Source organism: Physella acuta, unplaced genomic scaffold (assembly GCF_028476545.2).
Source record: "Physella acuta isolate Inbredline_101_S28 unplaced genomic scaffold, ASM2847654v3 ptg001157l, whole genome shotgun sequence".
In the NCBI taxonomy this organism is placed as follows: domain Eukaryota; kingdom Metazoa; phylum Mollusca; class Gastropoda; family Physidae; genus Physella; species Physella acuta.
In genome coordinates, this window is record NW_026732674.1 from 128,385 (window position 1) to 139,922 (window position 11,538).

Sequence of the window (11,538 nt, forward strand, 5' to 3'; positions counted from 1 at the left end):
TGCTAGGCCTACTTTATAAATTGTTGAATGCGAGGGAATGAGTTTTCAAGAAATGCAATATTGCTTATATTGAATTATATTTTGCAAGTTTTAAGGGAAAAAAATAAATAAAAGAAAATGAAATTAATTTTAAGGGGAGGAGAACTAGTAAAAAAACTGCGTGACATCAAATTTATTTTATAAAATATTTAAGGCCTAGCTCTAGAATTTAGATAATGGCTCTGGAGACTGATTTGTCAAAATACGGTAAACTTGACATATTAGCATTAAGACGAAGTACCATTACCGAAAACCATCGCACATAGGCTATACTTGCGTAACTGATTGTACGCCTATATTGTGCAGCTGTAACCTATATATATAGATCTAGGTCTAGCTACTCAGGTAGCATGGGAGCGGGCAACCATCATGGCAGTGTTTCTTCCAGACTTTTTTGTTCGAGGGGGCGAACACAATTTTCCAGGGCGGGGGCGGACACTGTTAAAGTATACTATATTTTCTAAATAAATTCCATTTCTTTGGGGGTGGGGGGGGGGGGGGTAGACTTTCTTCGGGGTGGGGGCGGATGCCTGGAAGAAACTCTGGCAACCATGGTCCATATATGAGGTCTCAGCCTGATCTTAATGGCATACGAACCAAAACATGTTCAAGAGTAACATCCAACCACAATATTCAATGCAGTTATCAAAGCAGTGCTCAGTATAATTAGATAGTCAACAGTAGGGCTATATTAACCTGACTTCTTAATTACCTTCTCACAAGGTTTCTTTGAGAAATGTCTTTAAATTTTTTGGAGGTGTCGGTGGGGGGTGGGGGGCGAACACTGGTTAAAGTATATATTCAATGCAGTTGTCAAAGCAGTGCTCAGTATAATTAGATAGTCAACAGTAGGGCTATATTAACCTGACTACTTAATTACCTTCTCTCAAGGTTTCTTTGAGAAATGTCTTTAAATTTTTTGGAGGTGTCGGTGGGGGGAGGGGGGGCGAACACTGGTTAAAGTATATAGGTTTATTTTCCATATAAATTATTTATTGTTTCTATTTCATCCTCGAGGGGGTGATGGACGTGCCCCCCCCCCCCCCCCCCCCCGAGAGATGCCCGAAAGTGACTGCCTTACATTAATTAGTATGCTGGTATACGAAATGCGGGCTACGACATCAAAATTCTCAAATTCACCATCATAGTCACAGCGCGTTAAACCTAAACCATATCAGTTCTTTCCAGTTAAAAATCCTTCCCAGAAAGCACTGTATTGCATTCTTTAGCAACAAGATGGCAACTAACTGTCAGCCAGATTATGATAAGCCGGGCGATGAAGGAGAAGAGCGCGTTAAAATAATTTGTCTTGGTGACAGTGCTGTAGGAAAGTCTAAGTATGCTTATTTTAAAAACGTTTTATAATCAGTTTTCTATTATATACATAATATACAGTTTGATTAGTAAATAAATGTACATTTAGATCTAGTTCTAGTCCTGCTCAGACTTTTACTTTTTCAGACTTTTTCTGATATCTTCAACTTCAAGTATTGAAGTATCAAATCCGAGAAACTTGTTCGTATCTAAGGGTACAAGTTGCCGTGAACTTATAGATCTGTTAGTAGTAGAGCTAGCATTCTAGCTTCAATATGTAGATCTAGTAATAGGTTGAATTTTGGATTTTTAAAAATAAAATATTCTGTTATTTCAAATACACCATTAAGTTCCTTACCCCTTAAGAGAACATTTGACACCACATTTAAATATCTAGCTTACTCGGTTGACGAGAAAAGAGAGAATTTGAAAATTAATCAAAATTGAAAATGAATGACAAAACAGCGTTCTTGGCATAACATGACGTCGTCGACTTGTGTACACGAGCTTTTAATTCCCGCCATGGTAATTGCGTCAGCTTAGGTAATTTACTCACCGGAAAATAACAAAAAGCAACTGGTTGATAATAAAACTAGATCTAGTTATTTTATTATTTATTAAATTCTACTCTACATGTTATTCATACCATTTTATGAAGTAATGAACACCTGCATAAATCAAATGACCATAATAAATATTTTTATTTCAAATTCTAATTTTAAATAATAAATAATAAATATGCTTAAAATAATATGATAGTAACAGTTATGATCGTTTATAAATACAAATACATTTTACACTCAATTCACATTATATTGAGTCAACAGTGTGGCAGCTGAGGTTCATACATGGTATTTTTTTTTTTTACATTACATTTTTTTTCATCTTGAAAACATGACGTATGTGATTTTTTTTTAAAATCTCCAAACATCGTCACTCGCGTGATTGCTTGCTTACGTTTACTATCCTGTGGATGAAAAATCCCACCACGGTCGCGGGTCACCGTGAGTTCAGCAGGCCTATAGTACACGTCATAGCATGAACACGCGTACACGAGATGGTCGGTGTCTTCACTTCTCTCTCTCTTCCCCCCCCCTCCCTCTAGCCAATTGAAAAACAGACCTACTTCCCTACTTCTGGTCATTTTTTTTTAAAGTTCGGTCATTTTTTTTTTAAGTTCACATATCAGGCATGCAAGACAGCCAGCCAGTGGCGTAGCGAGGTCGGGTGTCACCCGGTGCGGCACTTAATGGTGTCAGCCCCCCCCCCCAAAGGCGATTTGCACCCCCCTCAAGTTTTCGATTTGCACCGCCCCCCCTCAAACTTTCGATTTGCACCCACCCCCTCAAACTTTCGATTTGCACCCCCCCCCCCTTGCAGCCAGCTGTATTAAAAAATATTTTTTAAACTAGATCTACGTCTAGCTTAAAAAAATAAATAAACGCTTAAAATGCCCGTAAACAGATTATTTAGCGCCAAAAAAAAAAAAAGGCCGCTGAACGAGCATTTTTTAAAATACGCAGCAATGAAAAGGGCTAACGGCCGATCAATTAAGTCTAAAAAACGCCCGTAATTAGGCCTAGCTCTGAAAAAGGCCACTGAACGAGCATCACTAATTATATAAACGAATAGGCCACGCAGCGTTGACGAGGTTAACCACCGGTCACGAATTAAATTCAATGCAGCTACTGTCGGCCCACAGTGAAGAAAAAATCAATATACTAATAAAATTACTAATACAAAAATAATTTCCATAATTTTACTTTTTCTGCACACGCTACAATTGAATTATAATTAAAATACTAGACTTAACAGTTCATTCCGCAAAAAACAAAAACGAGTTGTTTCTGTGAGGTAACTAGCGTAACAATGACGTCACGATAGTAAACAAAGCGGACAGAAATGTCTGCATGGGTACCTCATATGGAAATTCGATATAAAATAGGCGAATCAACATAACTGTAATTACTCATTATAAATATCTCAATTATATATTACTACTTCTGTGCCGGGGGGTTTCGACCGAGTGCTGGGCCGTTTAAAGCGACAGTTCAGTTTTTCCCAAGAGTACTCGACAAGAATAGCATGTATTAATTAAAACCACATATCTGGCTATTTTTTCGGCCATTTTCTGGCATGGCGTCCATTTATATAGCATGTCTCATTAAAATAATGATGAGAATTAGCGAGATTAGCAGTTTTTTCATTTGTCGTGTATAGGACCCCTAAAATAAACGTAAAAACCGTCAGAAAACGACGCGTGACGTTTCAGGGTCAGAGGTCAATCCAGCCATATAAGCAACAATCCGGCCTACTAGTAAAGATTGTAGGAACATTTTTGTTAAATTATTTATTAGCGATACTCACTAATTTTAAATTTTGTTATTTTTCGATTTAAACATTACCAATGAAAACTAGAGATCAATCTCTAATCAATCAAATACTTAATTTGTTGATAATAAACTCATTTGGAGCTTAATTACTGATTTTTATTAATTGGTCACTCCAAGCATTGCAAGCCAAAGAATCCGTGACAACCAAATCACCATATGCTTTTCTGAAGAGACGAACTCTGCAGGGTTGACCTTGCAGCTGATTTGATTTTAGCAGAATATGCACAGTACATTTGATTTTATTACCACATTTCTATTCGTATGGACACTGTTTTCGTCAGAATGAAAATCACAAGATGGAATTAGATCTAGTTCTAGAATTTTTAAATATTTGATTTAATTTTTTTTAAATGGAAGGTTGTTTAAAAAGGAAAACTAAACCCAAATTAATGAAAAACATGTTTCAGAATATATAGTATAGATCTAATCTTTTTAAAGATATTCAATCCCGTGCATGTTTTATTAACTATTTAACTAGTGTGTTTTAGCATTGCTTAATTTATTAGGGCAATTCATAAAATATAGCGATATCATTGTAAAATGAATCCCTCCTCTCTCACTTGACTTGGGACAGGTGTGTTATTTACAAAATTTTGTCGTTGTTCAGTTTAAAATGTTAAGATTTGTAAGTATTTGATTTATTTTTAAAAAAACTGCAATAGCATTAAAATTGATCAAGTTAGCGAGAAATGCATTCTAACCACGGGCAGTGCGCGTGGCAGACATCTCGCTCGCGTAGTTTTTGTCAACCAGAAAAGTTAACCTATCAAATACAATTAATTAGGCCTATAAAATACAAAGAGGCCAATCGCATTAAAATTATTCGCCTGTGAGCGAAGATATATGCAAATTACAAACATCGCCAGCCCGCCTGCGTTCTTTTGTCAACCAGCGAGAGAAAACTCACAGCACAGTGTGAGCATGCGCTAAATCTAGTCCAAGTACTTTGTTATCCCAAGTTATAATTAGTATTGTAGGCCTAGATTAATATAAAGTTCAAATTAAATGTATTTAATTAAGATGTGTGTCTATTTGATTTTTCAAATGTCAGCGCATTAAAATCGATCACCCGAGAGCGAGAATTAGGCCTATGCCTATGCATTCCAAACATCGACACAGGCCAAGTGTGACACACGACTCGCTCGCTCGCGCTGGTTTGTCAGCGAGAGAGGCATCGCCCGCCACAGCGCGGGAACAGTACACACATGTCCTAGTCCATGCGTACTTGGTTTACTAAGTACTAATTAGTAATGTAAACCTAGACTCAACGCTAAAATCATTTAATTTATCAGGCCTTTAAAATCTTAATAATATATAATAAAATATATAAATATCAGTGGCGTAGCGAGGTCGGGTGTCACCCGGTGCTGCACTTAATGGTGTCACCCCCCCCCCCAGACGCGTAGCGACCCTTCCCGGGGACAAATTTTCGATTAGCACCACCCCCCCCTCAAACCTAAATGGTGTCACCCGGTGCGGTCCGCACCCCCGCACCCCCCCCCCCCTCGCTACGCCCCTGATAAATATATTTATATAATATAAACATTACTAAGCCTAATAAATGTATCAACGAAGACCAGTGAAAATAATATTATAATTAACCTAATTAAAATTTATGAAATCAATAAGAATTAAGACAAATTAATTAAGCTATAACAAATTTGAAAACAAATAATTAGGCCTAAATAAGCACACAAAGACCAACGCTCACTACAAATTCCAGGGATCAACACAAAACAAAAAACAGATCGTTGTGGTTTAAGGCTAAGGGCTTTTAGAGTCATAGTATAATCCAAAAGCCAGGCGAAATATCCATAATTAGGCTTAATTAGTCTAATTACGCTAGCAAAATAAGCTGAAAAAGAGTGTCAAATGAAAAGAATACAATTATATATAATATATAAGCAGCGAGAGGATACTACTGTACAGCTTCCGTAACAATAGCGATGACGTCACAATAAAAAATAATGTGCTTTCAGTGACCTTTTTGCGATGCAGATTTTTTAAAAGGAGAACATAATAATTACAATTTTTTTTCACTAAACGATCAATCTAATAATAATCGACCTAAGCATGCAGTTTTTACACCTTAGAGACCATTATTTAAAGTTTTTAAGCTACTCAAACTGTACCCATGTTTACGTTTGACCTTCAATGTCGGAAGCAAAAAAAAAAAAATCTGCCAAAAATAGCTTTGTCATCATCACATTGCTTAAAATACACGAAAAAAACGCCATTTTTCGCGTGCTAATTATTTTTAAAGTTAATGCTAAGGTGGTCTCTCCAACAAAGAAGAAAAATTTGCCCAATCGTAGGCCGAGGTGTGGTAGCCATGTTGTCCTTAGCAACCAGGGACGCTTTCAAGTTAGGGAGTATCGCTATTATTTATGGTTTATCTATTCAAATTAACTCATTTAATTAATTCCATTATTTAGGGTCCTACTGAAGAGTTTTCGGTAATCACCCAGTATAATTTCGGTTATTATTCCAGAATGGTATAGCCGTAAAAAGCAGTAAAATAATTCCGGAATCCACCAGAAGTACTTTAAACCATACTTTATTTGGTGCTTTCTTTTATTTTTAATTAGGGAACGTTTATAATGCACGGTCGAAGCCACAAAGCGATAATCGTCTGTTTATTGCTTCGTATAATAATTGTTTGGATGTTTTATACGAAACTACCGGGATCTGCTGTATGCATGTCCATTTCTAAATATATCCAGGTCAAATTCTTTTGTTTTCTCCTTCTGGAAGACAATTTTTTAATTTTTAAGTTGAGGTATGACGTCAGCCGGTGATCCCAGTTCCCCCGGATGAAAACACTGGGTCTGGGATGAGAGTAATACAGTACTTTCGGTTTGTTTCTGTGTGAAACAGTTACAAAATAGCGCCCGATGAAAATCGGGAGTTCTTGAATTTTTTGCTATGTGTGATTGTCTGTGGCACTTCACTCTAGATTGATTTTGACTGCATGTTAAATAGTGTTTTACTTAAGCCTATCATTTGGTATTCCTTATTATTTTTAAGTGTTTCTGATAATTATTGCTGCTACTAAACATTGTTGTCGTCATTTTTACTATTTTCGTAATCATTTTTACTAGATCTAGATCTGATAATTGATTGTCGTTAATCCTCTGCAAGTTTTTATTTATCTGTTTCTAAATGAATCATCAAACAAATTTACACAATTAACTTTAATATTTGTATTTAGGTCTACTAATTTAAATCTACCATTTATTTTTATTTCCTCATGTCGATTCAACTTAAAATTACGTTAAAACATTATTTTAGTACCAATACATTTTATTTATTTTTCAACGGTAAAAAAAACCATGGTTTACAGAAACTAATATTTATGAAACTCAGTAAACCTTACAGGATATTTTCCTACGCTATACTGGGAGATTACCGAGTTTTCCATAAATAAACTATGTAAAACTGCACACTTAAAGGGCAGGTAAGGAGGGAGGTATTTTGACTTTTGTGAACATGTCTGGCAAAGATGGTGAGGATCAGAAAGTCTGATGACACACTTTTGCATTTTAAAAAATAATGTTAGAAATTGAGCTTTAGAAATTATTTTTAATCTTAAAATATTTTGTTGTAAATTGTACTACAAATGAATCAAAATGCTCAATATTGACCAAGACCATTCAATATAATACATAAAGAAATCACTGTAAAAAAAAAACTATCAAAATAGTGTAACAATATAATGTTAAAATGTTTTAACTTTGTCTAAAAGTTTATTATGTTATAATTTCTCTCTAATTTCAGACTTGTAGAGAGATTTCTTATGGATGGATAGTATCCTTTTCATTATTTAATTAAGATTATTGAAAATTAAATTTTGTTTTAGTTTTAATATTTATTATTTGTAAAAAGACATCTTATTGAAAAAATAAATATTTATAAAAATTATGGCAGTCCTTGACAAAATGTATCAAACCACAGCAGTTGTCGACATATGCTTTAACTTTATTCAATCACAAAGCACAGATTGATGGAAAAACAGTCTCTGTAGGTTAGTTATTTCAAATATTTTCTGATAGGAAAAATTATAACAGAGTTATCTCATTACTTTGATAGGTCAGCGAAATTATTATAAAACTTAGTCATGATGACTATATTTTTACTTGCTAAGGCAGAATTGTTAAATTATCCAATAACAGAAAGACTTTTTCTCTAAAATGCATGCTGACACTATTGAGCATTTGTATGTTATTTTGTCCCCTTTAATTATAGTTATATGGGGTTTGGTTATAAGGGTGTGTAGATAGTTTTTTTTTTAAATTTCTAGCAAGGTTTTAAAGGTGTACATCTCTCTTAATGAATTGTAACACACAGAATGTAGTATGTTGCATTAAAAAAAAAACGATGTTACTATTTATTACTTACAAATAACTTGTTGGTACCCAACACAGGATGTTATTCATTATTAAAACTACCCATTTCTATTTCTTTTTCATTATGACTCATTTCTAGATTTTTGGGACACAGCTGGTCAAGAGAGATTTAATTCTATGCATCCATCATATTACCATCAAGCTCATGCATGTATACTTGTAAGTTGCCCCACAAAACTGGTATTATTCATTACAAATTTTAAACCAGTTGTATATATTTGAAATGATTTTAAGATTCAAACCTAATATTTGAATTTACACAACCTAGGTTTTTGACTGCACTAGAAAGATCACATACAAAAATTTGCCTGAGTGGTTAAAGGACTTAAAAACCTATCGACCAGAGATACCATGTTTATGTGCTGCTAATAAAATTGATGGTAAGTTTTTTTTAAATAGAAAACTTCATCCTTTGTTTGACTTATGAGTAAAAAAAGATTTAAATAAAACAAAAATTTTATAGCTAAATATTTTTTTTGCACCTATCTAGAGGACATGGAAACAACAAAGAAATCTTTTGCATTTGCTAAGAAAAATCGAATGCCATTTTACTATGTGTCTGCTGCTGATGGAACCAATGTTGTCAGGGTAAGATATTCAAACATTTGTTTTAGTTTTAGCCATCTTGAACGAATGTTTCTCTTGTCTAAACCAATGTTGTCAGGGTAAGATATTCAAACATTTGTTTTAGTTTTAGCCATCTTGAACGAATGTTTCTCTTGTCTAAACCAATGTTGTCAGGGTAAGGTATTCAAACATTTGTTTTAGTTTTAGCCATCTTGAACGAATGTTTCTCTTGTCTAAACCAATGTTGTCAGGGTAAGGTATTCAAACATTTGTTTTAGTTTTAGCCATCTTGAACGAATGTTTCTCTTGTCTAAACCAATGTTGTCAGGGTAAGGTATTCAAACATTTGTTTTAGTTTTAGCCATCTTGAACGAATGTTTCTCTTGTCTAAACCAATGTTGTCAGGGTAAGGTATTCAAACATTTGTTTTAGTTTTAGCCATCTTGAACGAATGTTTCTCTTGTCTAAACCAATGTTGTCAGGGTAAGATATTCAAACATTTGTTTTAGTTTTAGCCATCTTGAACGAATGTTTCTCTTGTCTAAACCAATGTTGTCAGTGTAAGGTATTCAAACATTAGTTTTAGCCATCTTGAGTGAATTTTTCTCAAATCTAATGTTGTCGGTAAGATATTCAAACATTCAGCAAATGTTTCTTTTACATGTATTACTTACATTGTCTAAATTAGTATTTTTATCTATTTTATTGTGTTTTTCAATGAACCATTGATTCAAAATACTGAGATAATTGTAACAATGAATTGTTTGCAGTTGTTTAAAGATTCTATAAGAGCTGCCTTGGCATACAAGAATAACTCAACAGATTTTATTGATGAGATCATGAAGGAGCTTGAGGTAAGTCTCAGAGAACAAGTACAGCATTGCTAATGTGTTTTGATCACCCTTTATCATATATATTTTTCTTTAATACAAACTGTCATTTCAGAACTTTGAATTGGATCCTATACCGAAACCTAAAGATACAGGACAAGAGAAGACAACCAATGATTCTTGAGATTCCTGTCTATTTTTTACACATCTATTTATACAGCTTGTACCAATCACTGTTTACTGATGTACATATTATTTGATAGATCATTTATTGTATTTTCTAGAGGTTATGTCATTGTCAATTTTAGGAGAATTTACCTAATTTATTTAGTCAGTTACCTGTAGCTACCAATCATTAAGGAGAATTTACCTAATTTATTTAGTCAGTTACCTTTAGTAACCAATCATCTGAATAGTCACAAATGGTATGCCTTCAGTAACATAACCAGTACAGCTGTGTTGTGCCAGGTGTTCATTGTGGTAGGCTACTCTAGTGTTGTGTGCTTGTAGTGAATGTGGCTCCTGGATGCCTACGATATTAACATCATTTTTGTTTATTACATGACATAAGTTGTATGAGAGGACTACTTCCTTTATTTTTGAATGAGAGGTCTTCATGTATATTTATGGCTTGTATGAAAGATCTGCAGGGTAAAGTTCAGGATATAAACATGTGATTTATTGAGCCAGTATGTTGTTGGAGGCTGAGTCTTACATTGTTTATTTATAAGTTCAAGGTACAAGGAATGATTAACTTATTTATATTTATTTATATTTTCTAAAGACTTGTTTTACCACAAGTCATATGTACAATAAATATTTAAATCTACCAAAATCTTGTTAAAAAATTTGGAGTAAGAAAGCAGTGTGTCTTTAGGTGATGTGCAGGAAATTGGTTTTCAGGTTAGATAATTAGTTAGAAGCTTTAAAAAATGTTTTGTCAGACCAATCACACAAAGAACAAGAGGAATTGGGATTCCATTTCAAATGCTGAAGTGCATATAGTTGGTTTATGAGAGTTGGCCACACTTAAAACCTGCCCATTTAGACCAAACTTGTATTGTCAGAAACTTGTGAATTGGAAAACATGGCAGTACAAAGCTTTACATATTGTGAGCAAGTTCTTTGTTAACAGGACATACACCTTGGAATTTGACCTTGAGCTGTAGAGGGTAGATTACATAACATGAGCATGATTCTGTTCCAATAATTGAAAGCTCTGCATAAATGGGTTGTTGCTTTAAAACAAGGCATTAAATATGTAATCTAATTTTTATACTTATTAAAAAAAACTATTGTAGTCCACAGATCTGTAACAATGCAAGTTACTGCAATCAAAAGCTGGGTATTACTTCTTTCAAGTGTATGGAGGGGTAGGGGAAGGCAATGAGTCTGTTTTATTATATCTAGGAGTGATGACAACTTAGAAAATTAATTTGTATTATCACTATTAGTAAACCACCAATATGATCCTGATCCCTCTGACTTCAAATGGAAATCAAAATAAATAAATAGTATTTCAGTAGTTATTGAATGTAGGAATAATGGGAGTTTAGAAAAATGTTCACACACTAAAAAAATTGTTTTCTGTTCTAATCTTATCATGCTTTCTCTAAAATATCAGAACTACACCATTTTTCAAATCAGAATGACAATATTTAAATAGAAATGACAAACCTCAACAGAAATAGATTCAACACCCTCCCTTTTTGTATTTAAAACCGCTAATCTTATTTTAGGTCACTTTGTCACTACCATGCCATTTTGAAAAAAAAATTTTTTAGTTATTTAATTTAATTTTAATATCTTTTCTTTTATGGTCAAGCTTTTTTAACACCTAGGTGATATTGACAGCTGTATTGTGATTAGTAAGACAAGACTTTTTTTTTCTAAATTATAAGTGACCATTACAGTTAGCAGAGTAGAAACTTTTTTTTATTATGTCAGCTGTAGAGTTATGTCACATGATTAAAATACATTTTAAACTGT

The 11,538-nt window shown here is 33.8% G+C and overlaps 1 protein-coding gene across 1 annotated transcript; it reads left to right on the forward strand.

Moving 5' to 3' along the window:
- Positions 1-1,245: 1,245 nt before the first annotated feature.
- LOC131956533 (rab-like protein 2A) lies at positions 1,246-10,384 on the forward strand. Its single transcript, XM_059321034.1, has 8 exons — positions 1,246-1,376; positions 7,524-7,553; positions 7,691-7,770; positions 8,232-8,311; positions 8,421-8,532; positions 8,643-8,740; positions 9,490-9,573; positions 9,665-10,384. The coding sequence occupies exons 1-8, from the start codon at positions 1,276-1,278 to the stop codon at positions 9,731-9,733; spliced, it is 654 nt and encodes a 217-aa protein (XP_059177017.1). The 5' UTR covers positions 1,246-1,275; the 3' UTR covers positions 9,734-10,384.
- The last annotated feature ends 1,154 nt before the right edge of the window (positions 10,385-11,538 follow it).

Excerpts from the sequence above, each read along its gene's own strand:
- LOC131956533 (XM_059321034.1), top strand. The coding sequence starts at position 1,276 with ATGGCAACTAACTGTCAGCCAGATTATGATAAGCCGGGCGATGAAGGA. Across the intron at positions 1,377-7,523 it reads AGTGCTGTAGGAAAGTCTAA|ACTTGTAGAGAGATTTCTTA; the intron begins GTATGCTTATTT and ends CTCTAATTTCAG. Across the intron at positions 8,312-8,420 it reads AAGCTCATGCATGTATACTT|GTTTTTGACTGCACTAGAAA; the intron begins GTAAGTTGCCCC and ends TACACAACCTAG.